The sequence below is a fragment of the Phasianus colchicus genome, chromosome 25, assembly GCF_987193195.1.
Source record: "Phasianus colchicus chromosome 25, bPhaCol1.hap1.1, whole genome shotgun sequence".
In the NCBI taxonomy this organism is placed as follows: Eukaryota; Metazoa; Chordata; class Aves; order Galliformes; family Phasianidae; genus Phasianus; species Phasianus colchicus.
Window position 1 is genome coordinate 6,038,510 of NC_143460.1, and position 16,591 is coordinate 6,055,100.

Genomic DNA, 16,591 nt, shown 5'->3' on the forward strand with positions numbered 1-16,591 from the left:
TCTGAAAAATAGGTTTTATTTTTAACCAGTGGTATTGTGACATCTTATCCAGCATAACCAAATACAACAAAACTCATGGATAGAAACAAAATAGCAGATCTCTTCTTTGAAGTGCATCCTCCTGTTCAGACTGCAGGCGGCCCAACAGACTGCACTGCACGCAGGAGTGCCACGCAGCTCCCTCAGAGCAGGGCTGTGAATGAAGCCTTCCCACTCGCACACACGCACAGACGCACACATACACACAATGTCTATATTTTTAAAAATCTTTAGCAGTATTTCTGCATGGAATCACACTGTAGCATCTACACATAAAATGGCTGATAAAAATAATCTTGCTGTAGGTTTACAGAGTCTATCTACACTTTTTTCATTTGAATACCCGGACTGCTTGTCCAGCAGGGAGGTTTTATCTCTATTTTGTTGGTCTGAAGAGAGCGTTATCACAGAGCACAAACTCCCTGTTCGTCTCACCCCAGACTTTGTAAAACATTTGACCTGAAGAGATCACTGGAAAGTAGCCTAGCAAGAATCGATGGCTTCATCTTTTGTGTCCCATCCCTTTGTGCCACCTCTTCAGACACGTGGTAAAAATACTACAAACAGTTCCTCTCCATCCCATAGGTAACAAGAATGCAAAATACTGCAAAAGCCCTTCTCACATACACAGCTGCTATGTTGCGTGTACAGGACGCCTGCAACAGATAAATGTCTAAAAAGTCTCCTCCCCAAATCCTACAATCAGGCTCCTGAGATCCACAGCATAGTTCTAGCACAGAAAAAACACAGAAAGAGCCCCTCCTGCCAGTACCTAACTGGGCATTAAATTCATGTAGAGTCCTGTAAAATATCAGTATTTTTGTCATGTTGTATCCAAACATACTCCCTCCTCCCATTTCCTCAAGCAGAGCTCAACCTGCTAACAAGCAGCCAAGAAGCTCTTATCTGTGAGGGTAAAAAAAAATCCTCTAGTAAATGTTAGTTTTATATTATATAAATACCTATATAGACAGCGACAGGGAGATTGTGTTTTTATGCATGCTTATTTCTTTGCTTTGGATTCCAACATCTTTAGAAAAAAAAATTCAGGAAATAAATTCTGGCACAAGATGCAACAGTTGTTTCTTCAAAGAACATTTTTTACACTTGATTTCACAAGAAGCCCTCCATCCCAATCTCTCCTCAAGCCAGAAGATCAGAACAAAGGAAAATGTGCATTTCTATGCTTTATGTTTTACCCTTTTCTCGTCAGTCTCCACACTGGCAGATATTTCACGCTGAGCTGCAGCACAAGAGGAAGGATGCTGTGATTTTGTGGCACTGGCTGAGGTACTCAGTGAACAGTTCACTGATGATTTAACTGCCCCAGTGCCACCCCCAAATGTAACAACAAACACCAAGCAGCTCTACATGCGCATACAGCTATGACATGCAAGAACACCCCACCTTTTAAGGAACAAGATATGCAAACATGGCTAGCAAGAATCTTCTCCAGCCTCCATCTCCTGGGAGCTAATGCTGAGAAACTGCACAACTAGAGGATCAAAAGAGGGAAAAAAATACGGAATACCAATCCAAGGAGAGGCTGTTGCCTTGGAAAGTTATTTCCTGAACACACAGAGTTCATGCCTGGCTGTCTGGAAGCTTTCACCCTGAGAAACAGCAGGGCAGACGCTTCCACTCCAGACTTTCTTCCCTCTCTTTCCCCATTCATTTAAGGCACAAACATATTTACAATTTCATACAAAATCTTTTCATGTTCCAAGAATCAGGCAGTTGTCAGAAAACCTGTATGTTCTCCTGTACCAGGAAGATCTGGATGTGAATCAGCCACCTAGCATGGAACAAGGACATCCCTCAACCCTACATTCTCTCCCAAAGAAAACAGAGGGCTCTCTAAGCCTATGAACCAACTTTCCTTATTTTGAGGTTAGTTGTAGAACAACTGATAAATGGCAACAACTGTAACCAAACTTTGAATGTCACCTTCCCCTCCTCACCCCAGCAGCACAAACTGGTTGAAGCTTCCTGTGGAAGGACTAAAGAGCAGTCAGAACAGGTCTTCAGAGACTTGCTCCAGGCTGTACACAGAACACAAGAGAGCATGCAGCATGTTTACATAGACTCAGCTTTCCTCCCTCCCCCCACCCTCCCCAATTCAACACACACAAAACCCTTCCACCAAGGAGAATATTGTTGTGGCGAGGCACTTGAATGATAGTTGGAGAGTCCCTATGAAAAGGCCTTCCCCTCACAGTGAAGTGGGACAAAAAGAAGAGAGCAGTTTCTCAGGACTCCATCTCCTCTTGGTCAAGCGGCGGTGGCACAAAGCTGATTACCTCATCGTAAGTCAGGCCTGGTGGGAAAAGTGTCAGAAACTTAAGTACTAATGACCCCTCGTGCAAAAAACCTTAATCTTAAATAATGGCTAAACCACCTCAGAGACTAACAGGCACAATAGGATACTTTCAGAGCACTAATGTGTAAATACATTTGAAAAACATGTAAGCAACCATGCCACCCTATGTGCTTGTATGCTTACAGTAGAAGTTACCAAGGACTATGCTACTTATGTGCACAGTAGTTGACAGATTCACTCCTTATAGAATCACAGAATGGCCAGGGTTGGAAAGAACCTCAAGGATCATGAATTTCCAACCCCCCTGCCACATGCAGGGCCACCAACCTCCCCATTTAATACTAAAACAGGCTGCCCAGGGCCTCATCCAGTCTGGCCTTGAACACCTCCAGGGATGGGAGGGGCACTACAGCCTCTCTGGGCAGCTGTTCCAGCACCTCACCGCTCTCTGTAAAGAACTTCCCCCTGACGTCCAACCTAAATCTTCCCTCCCTCAACTTCAAACCATTTCTCCTTGTCCTGCTGTTATCTACCATTTCAAAGGGCTTCTTTAGTGCCTGTAACTACCATGGCTTTAATTAAACTGCAACTCATGGAATAGACCACAAAGGAATCAGGTTGGCTCTTTCCTGCTCCCCAGACTCACTTTTCCATTCCTCAATCTCAAGCTCTCTGCTTTCAAAAGACTGGTCATAGGGGTCTGCCACTGGTTCGTCATCTGGGTCGTGATACTGAGCAAAGTAGGCGTGAGCCAACGCTTCTGCTGCAGTAATTCGTTTGTCTGTATCCAGTACCAACATCTTCTCTAGCAAGTCCACAGCTGAAAAATCACCAAGACAAAAAGAAAGAATGTCACATAGTGAGCAGTCAGTTCTGAAATGCGAGTTTATAAAAGTGTAAGGTACACGAGGAAACTAATTTCTCTGGAGCCACCCCATTCCCCACAGTCTCTTTCCTCACACCTTACAGTCCATACATACTTTGTCAACTTTGAAAAATGTGTGCATCCCTGTTCTGAACAAGTGGTGCAACTTTAGGAAAAGTCTTGGCCTGCCAGCACGTGCCAAGTTCAGCTTTGGGAAGAGCCCATTTAGGAGTCAAGCCTTACCTAATGGATTGGCACCAATAAACACATTTTCAAAGTTCATTTTCGGCATGTAAGATAAAGATTGAATGTAGTTTCTCGCCTGTGGAAATAGACAGTCTGTTAAGTATAATACCACCCAGCCACCTAGACAGTACATTTCAGTCATCCTGAAGCACTGCTCATTATGGTCTGTCTCCTTGCTTTGCCTCCTCTGTACTTATTCTGATACTTGCTAAGCCCATCCTTGCTATCCCTTCCCAACTAAAGGCCACTCAGGACAGTGGAGCAAGAGCTGACATTACTTGAGGTTCATGCAAGATTGGGAAGCAAAGAGGTGCAGAGCTGCCTGTCCTGGAGTACTGACAAGGCTGTGTGCAGTTGGTGTCTGCTGGTAGACCATGTGTTTCACACAGTGCAAAACCAACTCACATCCAGGTTCTTCTGAGTCTGTGGTTGAGTATGCACTGTCCAATCTCAAGTCTTCACTTCGTACGAGAAAGTTGCTGAAGAACAGGTGGTCAATGGCCCACCCATGTCACATGCAAGCCTATCATTTTCAGAGGCAGCAAACACTGCAAGTGGTGACCTGCCCTGCAAACCACCCCCTCATCTGCTCAGGGCTCACCTCGTGGCTGGGCATCCTGTTAATGAGATATGCAGGGGGCGTTCCCGTCAGACGCATGATCTGCTGAAGCTGGTTAATATCTTAAGTGCCTAGTCAAGGGCTTTGTTAAAAACAGTGCAAAAACCATTTTAAACAGAAAACAGCTGCATACAAAGTATCTCTTCTGCAAACCACAAGGCACAAGCCAAACAGGCAGAGTCCACTAATAACTTTTTTCCCAAATACTTGTGAAAGCTTAGCAAATGCACAACTGAACACTTAAGGCAGTGTAGGATTACTGATCAGTTGGTAACAGCGTCAGTACAGAAAAGAAGTATTTCTGTCTGCCATAAGCAGCACTACACTACAACAAGGTTGCTTTCACATTTCCCAGCAGTTCTAAGCCACCAGAGCAGACATTCATTTGGCTGAATACATTCCTCAGAAAACTTTCCTAGGCTGCTGCAGCTACAAAAAGCCTCAGGAAAATGAACAAAAAAATAAAAAATTTATCCTACACTCTGGTTACTAGTTTTGTTCTTCCTGCAGAGAAAGTATTTAAGTTCCTTGTGGTGTGTAGTGAAAGCAGCTTACAACTGACACCTCCTAAACAGCTTCAAATACACTTTGATACGTGGGAGATGTGACAGAAGGCAGTAAGTGCAAAATTAGCAAAACATTAGCATTGCATAAAACAAGAGTTAGTTGATGTCAGTGATCAGGATGGAAGAAAGTAAGAGGATACTAAAGTAATGCAGCAGAAAAACAAATACAGAATTTGTTCCAGTGACACACTAAAGGCCTTCAAATTCTTAATAGTTTTGCTATCTCTGTACAGTGGAAAAAATAGTAGTAGAAATGGTACTTTTTTTTTTTAATAAACTCATGATTCAAACCTAGCTAAGAGCAATTTTTATTGCACAGTATTAAAAGAAAACTCTTCAGTCTTACATAGACAAGCTAATCTTCTGCTTAACCTTGTCAGCCTTTAAAGCTGCTCTCTCAGTAATCTGCTGTACTTAAAATACCTCGATACCACTCAGAGTCCCCAAGGCTGGTTTGCAGGCACCCAGAGACCTGCGTTAATCATTTCTATCCTTCCAAGAGATATCCCAGTGCTTTTTTAATTTAATGTGACATTCAGTACATTTTCCAACTCATTCAAACCTGCACAGAAATGTACATCCAGGCTAACCTCACACTCGGCATCTACTGTCAGTGTTATGTGAGAAGGAACACGAGATGCAGCACAGAATAATCTTACTGCTCTCCACCACGCTGATCCTCTGTCACTTAGCAGACACAGCAGTGAGCAGCTTGCTGCAGTACACTGCCAGCTGCCTGGAAACAAGTTCACTGCCCTGTTAGTCTGCGGCGTTACACCATCCTTTGCTCTAACTTTTATGCACATCACCTTCAGAAACATTTAACACTAAATGTCATTTAAGTCTGTCTTTGCAGAAGTTCTCAACCCAGGACTGAAATAATATAAAGATGGCAGTACAGCTGAGCACAGAGGTCACTCTTCAGCAAGGAAGTTCGTGATTCTCCTGACAAAGGGACCCCACACACACAGAAGTACCTAAAAGGCACTTCAGGTCTTGCACTACAAATCCAAAGGCAGTTGCAGCAATGTTTCAGAAATTAATCATGCTACTTAAGGGACTGTGCACGTTTAGGATAACGCACTGCTCTCGTTCCATCTCCCTCACCAGAAAGATCCTCGGTACGCAATCTGGAGAAGTAACAACTGAGAGAAGCCTCAAGTTCTTTGCCATGAGAAATACTTCCCCAGCAGCATCTGATCGTACCATGGATCACGAAGCATAAACCCACAAACTGAAAAAAAAAGTTATGAAGCAGTAAAAAAAGAATAAGGAATGAAGAAATTATACCACAGGCACAGTAAAGAGGAGTAAAAAGCAGATACAAATAGCGTATGAACTCAAAGCCATCCAGAAGTAAAGAAAAACAACAGAAGAGAGATCCCAACACACACTACAGACGGACTACAGGAGGGCAACACACAAACTTGGGACTTCCGATAGGGCAGATATTACAATCAAAGCATCAACTCACAGACTCTGAGGAGATTTTCTTCAAAAGCTCAGGCCCTGGGGTTCCAACGAGTCTCAAAATGAGCTTCAACTGATCAATATCTAATGATGGACCATAAAGGAAAATGCTGGGACAAATCAAAATGAAAAGCGCAAAACATCAGCTTCGTAATACTGAAAGTTGGTGTCTGCCAAGACCTGAACTGAAAAGCTTTTTTAAGTAAACTGTATTCATTCCTCCTGGAAAAATAAAAATAAGTGCCCACTTATAACATCTCTGTCCGCATCAAACAGGTTGAACAATTTGACTACAAATGCACTGCATGCACTGTGCTGGTCACGGCATCCCTACCCATCGTGAAGCAGACTCAAAGTGCTCTGCCCCGCCGGCAGAGGTCAGTTCACACACTTGCCCTTGCAGCCCCCACCAATAGCAGCAGTTAGCAGGATTCGGCCGCGTTAGTGACAGACAAAGTGAAGCAGAAGGTTGAAAAGGGTAGGCACTAACATTAAGAAAGCAAAGGCCTTTTGTCAGCCACTTTCTTGCTTCCTAAGCTGTGTAAGCAACCGGGCCCTGCCCAGCACTGACAGCTCTGGAGCAGCACCCTCAGGCCCCTCGGCTCAGCGTGGGCTCTGCAGCACCAATGGGCAGAGGGGGCTCAGGAGTAAAGCCTCTATGGAAAGGGCTCTTGGCTCATAACACTGAAGATGCAAAGAATGGTTTATCCAGAGCAGAGCCTCCACGAGGCCATGCATCATTCTGAGCTGCCCTCTCAGAAAGGCAAGAAAATTTAGTATTCAGGATATGTGACAAAACATATACTTGATGAGAAAATACGAGACATACAAAATATGTCTAAATCTCAAGATAATACAGAGAAAAGATATCTTTCAAAAACTATTTCAAGGATCATCCCCTTTCTCTGAATTAATCTCCATGCAGCCCTTCAAATGCTACCTATGATTCCAGACTGTCTGTAACATTTATGTTTGCCCTCAAATTTATATTGCACTTTATACATCTTCAGTGGGAGCAATCTACCCACTGGGCAATATTTGTTCGCAGGATCAATGCCTTCTTGATTTTTCAGATACAGTTACTGCTCCTTCTTCAAAAAGCTTTTAACTCACATACTGGAAGAACTCCACGTTTGCTTCTAAAATTGTCTGATGGTGAAGGAGTTCTACTTACATAAACGCACCCTACCAAGGGACTGTTTTTTAGAAATGCTGGGGAAGGTTTTTGTTTGCTTGTTTTTTTTTTAACCAGATCAAAGTTTCTGTGATAATGGCAAACTGTATATGAAGAGAACACTTTAACATTAGGAGATAAAGGTTTCAGCAGTCTCCAGCTAAAGTTTTACGTAATATTAAAGTCCCTGGCAGAAGTGCTTGGTCAGAACACCTGAACTAATTTCCCAATTACCAACAGCTTGGCCAACTTTCACCTACTCGAACACTAAAAACCTAACAGTAAATCCAATGTATCTATCTGGATTTAACTCACCTGTTGAATTGTCAACTAAATATCAACATTTAAAATGAGATCAGTATCCCTACTGAATGCAGGAGAATGAGCAGACTATAATTAGCTCGTTTAAATTGGCTTTTCCTTAGTGCCACTTAGAACAGTCTTAATAGCTTTTACTGACTCCTGTGCAAGAAGCAGTTGTGCAAGCACAGGGCTGCCAACACACCTCCGATGTTACATCTCCTACCTTGGCTTCTGTATTTGAGTTCTTTAAAATGTGTTTAATATATCAGGTGTGCCAGCAGCACTGTTGCTTAGTTTGCTGTTGGCTCTTCCCAAAGGACAGCATGCTATAGGAAGATATTGTGTATTACACTTCAGCATCTTCTCAGATAGACAAGAAAACACAGAATGTGTAATCCACACTGCCACAGGCATGTCAAAACCAAAGCACTGCATCTAGTTGAGCATCTGCCACTATAGCCTGCTGAACTACAGGGCCTACAGCATTCTGGTGACTATAAGCAACTACAGACAAGAAAACAAACTTAGGAAATACAAAGCAAATTAAAAAAGCATGTGCATGGAGAAGAAAAGTAGAGCATGCAAATCCTGAATGCCATCACCATGGTACAACCACAAAGTGATAAGTCTCAGTGACTCTGAAACTTAGAAAACCATCTTCCATCCACCATCAGCAGCAGGCAGAATAAGACAAGAGCTTTTCCAGGCAAAGCCATGTCCAAAAGTTGGTATAACTGCCAGCACAGGTAAAGCCAAGATGCACCAGAAGAACATGTAATTTCAGACTAGTTGGTCATGATGGAGCTCCCACACTACTGAACAAATCTGTATATATATTCATATTCTTCAGAGTTAGTTTAAAAGAAATACAGTCAACTTAAAACATACAGAAAAATAAAGTTGGCTAAGCCGGTACAGAACATTTTTTTTTATTTGTGCATTACCATTTTAACACAACTTGAATTGTTGAGGTCCACTTGCCTATTTATCTGTATGAACTATTCATATCAAAAGAGCTGTAAAAAAAAATAATCAGGAACATTTATTTTTAATAACAGATGCCTCTAGCTATGCCTGGCATTAAAATCCCCAGGGACTGATTCTTAATACCTCTGTTTTTTTGTCACTAGTCTTCCCACAGCTTGCTCCCCACCCACACCTCCTTGCTGAGATGTTACCAATATTAGAAATTTATCCTTCACACAAATGTTTCCATTCACAGACCACAAAAGGAAGGACAGTTTACATTCAAGGTTAAGTTAGAAATATTGTAATAATTTTGCAAAGTTCAGCCTCTATTGACGGCAGAGTTATCTGTAAGCATATCTAAAACATTGCTTTAAGTTGATGACAGCCACATTCAGAAACTCTACAGACAAATCCTTCAAATTGAATTTGGCGTTAGCTTGTCAGAGGCATAACCATCACAAACAAGTTGAAGATCACTTCTGAATACATCTTTTTACTTACCAGAGAAAACAAACCTGTTACAAGCACTGGGTGCTTCTCCAGGCCTTGCAAAAACACCCAAGGGGCTGTAAGTAACATCACATCACCTCTGCCCCATCCTTGGTGAGAGGATCCATATTTCAAACACAGAGCCACTCAAACAGGAAGAGGGTTGTCCTGACAAGCTGAAGACACCATCTATTCAGTCTATTTTCTCTTTCATTTTGGAAATGTGAGGCTATATAGATTAGAAAACCAATACCATGGCACCAGAAAGCAACAAGAACGTCAATTTTCAGTCACTTCTAATTCCTTTTAGACATTAGAACTGCAGAGAAAGCTGATAGCTTGTTGCCTTTCCAGATCTTCTAAGTGTTGCATGCACAGACAACTCCCATGATGTTCTAACCTCGGGAGCAAACAGCATGCACATTACTTGAAGTGGGGAACCATTATACAAACTCTAAGAACTACAATACTACAAAATTTTACTAGCAATGGGAAAGGATTGAGCCTGTTTTTTCTTATACCAAACCAATTCAGAACAGGAAAAGCATTTAAATAAAAAATGTTACTATAATTTACAAAAGAAGTTCAGTGTTCAATGTAAAGAATTGTAAGCACACATCCTCAGGGAGACAGAAATCAGCCAACTATTCTAATCTGACAAAGCAAGTCATTTAGAACTTATTTTCCTTTATTTTGCATTGTGAGTATTATTATCTATTCCAGCTGGAGAACAGAACAGTTATCTGCCAAGCCTGAGAATTTTGCTCAATTCATCAAAACACACTGTGAAGCATTTCTTACATGTTACAAATCCTACCAGGAAATGGCTTCCTTGCACGTATCAATATTTTTTTAAATTTAAAGTGCCACTGTTACTGGGGTGCAATGGTGTCAGTAGCTGAAAAGCCTTGGCTGGTGCAGAAATTTTTGGTTATTTTTCTTCTCAAAGAAAACCCGCTTTTATCAAATTACACATGCTATGTCAGCTGGTAGAAATAAGGCAACTCATTCCATGCTATTTCGCCACTTCCATGCTAGCTCTGCTTCTATTCTCAACAACAGAAAAACACACTGACGATAACTAAACAGGGGAGTACAGACAGTTCAAGAAATTTAGAAAGAGATTATAAGAAGATGGGCATAAAAAGAGAAGAATGATGAAGCCAGAGCATACTGAAAAGGAAAATGAGACTGTTAAAGCTGGAATAACAGTTGCTCTGTCTTCCATAGGGTTTTGGAATCTGAATGTTTTTTAGAAGTGACACAGTACACAGAAGGCCAGCACTTCCAACACCAGTTTTCTTTTAATCTAATCTATTTCAATTAAGAAATAATAATTTTAATTTCTGCTATTTATAAACTATCTGTAGTTAAAAGAATTACGTTCAATAAAGGGTGGGCAATAGCATTGTCTTTCACAAAGAAACTCCACCTTTTAGGCAATGAAAAATCCCAACAGAAGTAAGTTATGTCTGTAAGTTTGTTCTAAGTAGAACAAGTCTCAGTTCTGATCCCCTGTGGAATGAAGTGACCGGCCCTCAGAAATGTGCAGTGTTCCACCAAGCTCCCTTTGATGCTATGAAAATGATTTTGAGAAGATTTTTTCCATGCTTGTGTTTTCAACTCAGTACAAGCATGTAATCAAAGAAAGCTACAGTCTGTTTACATGCAAGCACAGAAGTAGAACCTAAATGTTTCAGAGTGACTTGGGATGAGGTCCCTGGCACCAAAGTCTGCAAATTTGCTGCTTTCATAGCATACCAGCAAGATACAGAAGAGAGGCCAGAAGGGGCGCTTCACATTTCCTACAAACATGAAGCATGAGAGGATTCACAGCAAACAGACTACTCCAAGCAGTTATTTTCCTACAAATCCAAAAAAAGAGATGGATTTAAATAAACTTAAAATAAATTCATTCCCAGAAATGATCAACACTAGTGATGCTAACAGACAATAAATGGTAACAGGTTTGCCTCCTCACACACTGCGATGACTCCACGTGCAGCAAAATTGAGAACTCCATCATACTGTGAGTAAAAGAATCCATTAGGTAGTTAAAAACAAATAAATTAAAAAAAAAAAAGCACAACCACAACAGAAAACAACCAAACAACACAAAAACTTGTTTCCTTGCAAAGTACGACGAAGAGAAAAGCTCTAATTTGCATTTCAGGAAAATATGTCACTTGTAAAGGATACGGTCTGTACCAGGGAACAACGTTCTTCCAGTCAACAGTTCAGCCATAATGCATCCCACTGACCAAATATCAACTGAACAAAATAAAATAAAAAAAAATCATAAGGCAGAAAAATAAAGTCTCAGTAGAATCACCCTATCCAACAATTACAACCACCTTTACGCTTCAATAATCTCGTGGTGTTTAAACAATCTGAGGTTGCAAGGAAACTGACACTGCTCAGCAACCACTCTGTGTAAGACTTTTCCCAATAACACAATATTGACAAGATCAGGCAACTTCTCCTTCCAGAAAGTAACATGTATTGGACACCAAAGAGCTACAGACGCACCTACAGAATCAAGGAAGAAATTTGTTAAAGGCAGCTCTAAGGAACAAATCTGGTCTTACATAAATTCTGCCTGAACAACCACCAACTACTACACTACAGACAAGACAGGTCCACATACACATAGGAGGAAAAGAGAAAAGACAAAATCAGTAAGGTGTGAAATCAGAACAGCACGTTATTTGTATGGACTCATATGCATTCATGCACTAGAAAAAATTTGCCCTTTTTTTTTTCTCCTTTCTGTGCTTGATCTGAAAGCATTCTAGGGAAGAAAGGTGCGTTGCTGGGAAGCCATTCAACCTGGAGGAGGACATAATTAGGAAGAAACGGATAAGAAGAAAGGAAGAAACACTTCTGTGCATTTTTATCATTTCTTTATCTCATAATCACAGGCATTTTTAAAATGTATTTCCAGCAGCTTCCTAGAAAGGCACCTTCTTTCCCACCTAGATACATTCTATTCGCTTACTTTTAAAGTTGTTGTGCTAGGAAAAGGGATAAGTAGTGACAAGATTTTGCTGACTGCAGTTCCAAAGGTTCAAGTTTAAGGAAGCGTTGCAAATGCTACCATAATGATTCATACCTTAGATATGAGATTGCGGTTTTAATACTAATTCTATGTCTTACTTCTTTTAATCACCCTCACTGAAGTGTAATTAGTGTAACTGTCAATTTACACAATCAAGTGGAACAGAACCTTCCCTGCACCTCCCCACAAGGAACGCAGGAACCCAGAAGCCTTTTATTAGTAAAATGCATTACCTGTCTGGTTGTAATGCATCCAGTTCAGCATGATCTCAGGAGCCCTGTACCACCGGGTAGCCACATACCCAGTCATCTCATCATCTGTGTGTCGAGCCAAGCCAAAATCCAGGATCTACAGAATTAAAAAAACAACAAAAAAAGACATCCACCTATTACTGCAGTGGTACCACGTTTACTCTTACTGGCTTACAAGTCTTGGACTGAGTGGAGGACAGGTGGTGCAACTGCAACAAAACTGAACTTCATGACTTGTTAAAAGGCTAGATCATCACTCCATCAGAATTACACCCAGATATCTGGTCTCTGAAAATAACCAAGTTCAAACCACATCTATTAACTACTTTTTTTCAGGATGATTTAAAAAAAAAAAAAACAACAAAAAACATACAAACACATAAACACACAGAGGAGAAAAATGAATTCTCTGTAAGCATCTTCACAACCTTTTGTGGCTGAGAAAGACACAATTAGCTTGGTCCATAGAAGTATTTTCATGAAAAAAAATCACTCTGTCCCTTTCATTTCAAGGAAGATCCACAGGGCATTCACTCAGATCATGGTCAAACTAGTCATATGTCATGATTGTATTACCTTCAGCTCACAGTCTTCATTTACAGCTAAGTTACTAGGTTTTAAATCCTAAAAAAAAAAAAAAAAATTAAACAGTATCAGCATTAATGGCTGTATATAAGTTGTTGCAAAAGTCTAAAGTAGATACAAATGTAAACTCAGGTAGAAAAATCAACTCTCCATATTCAGAAAAATAATTTTGTCCCAGAACCACATCTATCTTGTGCTGTCTGCAGAGGTGTCAAGGACAAGCAAAAACGCATGTTTAGATATCTACAGCACTCAGGGTAGTGGTATAATATTTAACAAACAGAGAACCTATTTCAGAAAGATACAAACCAAACAGAGGTAGGAAAAGAAATTAAGGATGAGGAGAACCATTACGAACCTCACTGTTCTACTGAAATAATTCTCAGAAAATTTCTTCTTGATTCAATAGAGGCTACACTGTAAGACTCTGCATTACAATTTTAAAAGACATTTGTTCAGTATAGGAAGTAATCCTAGAGTAAATACTTACTCTGTGTATTATGTCAGCTGAATGGATGTACTGTAAGGCAAAACAACAAAGATTACATATAACAGCTCAAATAGCCTTCTTCTCATTTCCTCACTAAACAACCACCCAACACAAAAAAAAATGCCACAGCTTGTTTGCAGGAGGAAGCAAGTACAGCATCTACAGAGCTTGCAAAGCATCAGTGTTTCACTTTCAGTCTCCCCTTAGGAATATCCAGGAGCACTACTGCCAGGAGTAAAACAATGTAAGAAAACCAAACTGAGGACACAGATGTGGAAGATTAAAGGACAGCACACGTCATAACTTTCCAGACTTTGTCCACAGGAACATATATAGATATCTTCTGAAATCATACATAGCTTTATTGATACAAAGCCGCAAAGAGGTATGAAAGGAAAAACAATAACAGGCTATCCTACAATACTTCGGAACATTAAGGAAGCCCCTCTATGTGTCATATGAAATTCTAAGGATATGACATTCATCAACAATTTCTACTTCCCACTGAGGAGCTATCACCATTCAGGCAGGACAGAAGCAGGTACCTTCAGCCCCCGAAGAATCTGGTATATGAGGAACTGCACGTGGTCATCTGTGAGTTTCTGGCATTTCACAATGTTGTTTAGATCAGCTCCCATGAGGTGTGTCACCAAGTACCTATCAACAAAAGGAAACACAGGCTATGAAGCAATCCCTTCAACATGATTAGGATAAGAACTCTTTATAAAGCTCCAGTAGCATGGCAGCCTCCTCAGCATTTTACTGAATAAAATATAGTTCATAGCTCATTAAATAATGTAGCAGATCAGTGCACTGATTCCTGCAGCACTGGCCAATAAAATAGACATGAACAAGCTGGAAGAGTCCATTAGTACAGGGTGTCCCAGTAACGTGCTGAATTTCACAGCTGATTCAAAACAATGGCAGACAAATTAAGGCGGCAGAATTCCTACAATAATCTGGGAGAGGGGAGGAAGATACAAAAGACGTTTTGTTGCAACTTTCAGAGAAGTTACCTACACATCATTGAATTCTTCTAGTGATTTGGCAGGGGTGAACACATCCAGCAAGCCGATCACCTGGAAAGGCAAAGTGAAAAAGCCATGAAATACATTAATCACATAAGTGATACAGTTAATAAGGTCCTTTGTGGAACAGAAACTACTCCTTCCAACAGACGTTTATTTCCAACTACATGAATCATCTGGATGCAAGCAAATTAGTATTCATACAAGCTCAGAAACAAGCATTCAAATGTTGAGTAAAAAAATTAGACAAAATATAACAGCTGTCTTTCAAACCAGCCATCCACTCAAAACATCAAGCAGGAGCCACAGCAAGCCAAGTCAATAAAAGGCAAGTGTCAGCAATGGTTAAAAATACCTTCTTTAAAACCCAGCTAAAGTTTGGTGAGGAAATAAACGGATGAGCAAACACCAGGCAGAAATCAGTTTGCTTCCTGCCAGGTTCTTAGTTATGCTGTTAACTACACATTAGATCAGAAGCAGGTGACTTTTTTTTCACTTGCACTGAGTAATAGCTAGAGGAAGAAAACCACCAAGGATCTCTAATGCAAGCAACAAATAGTAATGTCTACACTGGAAAATAAGTAGAAGTGAAATAAGTCAGAAAAACAGCACACTGCAGTACAGACCCAAATTTCACCAAGAGCTGACAGCTTCACACTGCCATTTATATCTGCTGCCCTAAGAGTCTCCACTCCACCCCTCATTTTCACAGCTAACCTGTTCCAGCAGTGGAGAGCAAAAGGCAACGAATGTGTTACCTCATGGAAATGCATGATTATACCTTATTACTCTGTACCTACCTTCTAGGTCATTTACATTTCATTTTGAAAACAATCCATCTGGTCTGTAAAATTATTCAAATTTTCACTGAGATTTGCTTTTAAAACTTATTATCCTTCTCTTAACAGCACAGCATAATTTAGGAATACGAGATAAAGGTACAGGCTCCTTCCTCCTATTTTAAGCTTGCATCTCACCTGCCTTGAATTCATACACATTGCAGCATTTGGTTCAAGTGTGCATGTCAAACCAAGAGTTGGATGCCAAGGTTCCCTTTGAGCACAATTTTATCCTGTCATTTGCAATTGTCAAGGATGACAGAATCAACCTCTTACCATTAACATCCATGCTGCAAAATAACTCTTATGCTTTCTTTGTTCCGTGGGCTCCTCCATACCAATGTTTACAGAAAATATGCAACATTATCCTCCCAGTTTAGCAGGCAAAAGCCAAAAAATGACTTTGTTACCAAGATTTCCATTTCCTCCCTTACCATTTTCATCTTGCTACAGTGTAAAGCACACTACTGAGCTATCCATATCTTTCTCACTGACAAGTTTCGCAAAAAAAAAACATTTACTCTGTAGCACATCACTGACACAGTTCTAATGAAGCTGGTCACCCACGGACTGAGAATCAACTCCTGAATTTCTGCACACCCCTTGAATTTTAGGTTGTTAATTTCTTCATATGACACCAAACCCAAGTTCACTCTCACATCTGTTCAGTAATCTGCCTTATGCAAGCTAATGAGGCCTCCTGGAGCTTGAAAGTATAACACAACCATGCCTGACTGCTCCATAGGCAGATTTATTTGCTCAAGATCAACACAATCGGTCTATATACAGGAGAGAAAACTAGCCCTGCTCAAGATCCTTAAAATGCTGTACCTACTGAATTTATATATATATATAAATACTGGATTTACTGAAGAATTCTGAGTCACGTAAAGCAGTGTATTTTACTTCCAAACCGAGGTCTGAATAGAAAGCTCACTTGAACTAACCAGCCTGTCTGAACTGGCTCTAAGCATCTCTGCATCTGCAGGATTTTCAAACCACAACCCAGAGAAACTTCCCACAGACAGACAGCGGTACAATGAAGCGATAATAAACACTTCCATATACAAAGAATTCAAACATCATCGTCTTATCTCTTACTCTCAAAGCTAATATGCACTCTGCAACACTAATCAAAAATGTTATTGAACACCAAACACAGAACTGCTGTAGCACCAGGCTAGTCCCCATTGTGTAATCATAGAATCATAGAAATCTAACCTAATTAGCTTAGACAAAACGGACTGATGTGCTGATGTAGAGATGCATCTGAACACATT

At 40.5% G+C, this 16,591-nt stretch overlaps 1 protein-coding gene across 2 annotated transcripts in view; it reads right to left on the minus strand.

The window, feature by feature from the left end:
* Nucleotides 1-16,591, minus strand: part of MAPK14 (mitogen-activated protein kinase 14) — a 23,396-nt gene continuing 6,805 nt past the window's right edge. Inside the window, exons 3-12 of one of the 2 annotated variants that reach the window (XM_031608649.2) lie at nt 14,465-14,523; nt 13,990-14,101; nt 13,445-13,474; nt 12,946-12,993; nt 12,352-12,466; nt 11,260-11,331; nt 4,072-4,151; nt 3,468-3,546; nt 3,006-3,179; nt 1-2,356 (exon numbers count right to left, since the gene is read on the minus strand). In XM_031608649.2, the coding sequence (XP_031464509.1) occupies nt 2,289-2,356; nt 3,006-3,179; nt 3,468-3,546; nt 4,072-4,151; nt 11,260-11,331; nt 12,352-12,466; nt 12,946-12,993; nt 13,445-13,474; nt 13,990-14,101; nt 14,465-14,523 (837 nt within the window). In that variant the 3' untranslated portion in view covers nt 1-2,288. Of the gene's footprint in view, nt 2,357-3,005; nt 3,180-3,467; nt 3,547-4,071; nt 4,152-6,129; nt 6,210-11,259; nt 11,332-12,351; nt 12,467-12,945; nt 12,994-13,444; nt 13,475-13,989; nt 14,102-14,464; nt 14,524-16,591 lie in introns of both variants that reach the window. The other variant, XM_031608648.2, reaches the window with a different exon arrangement.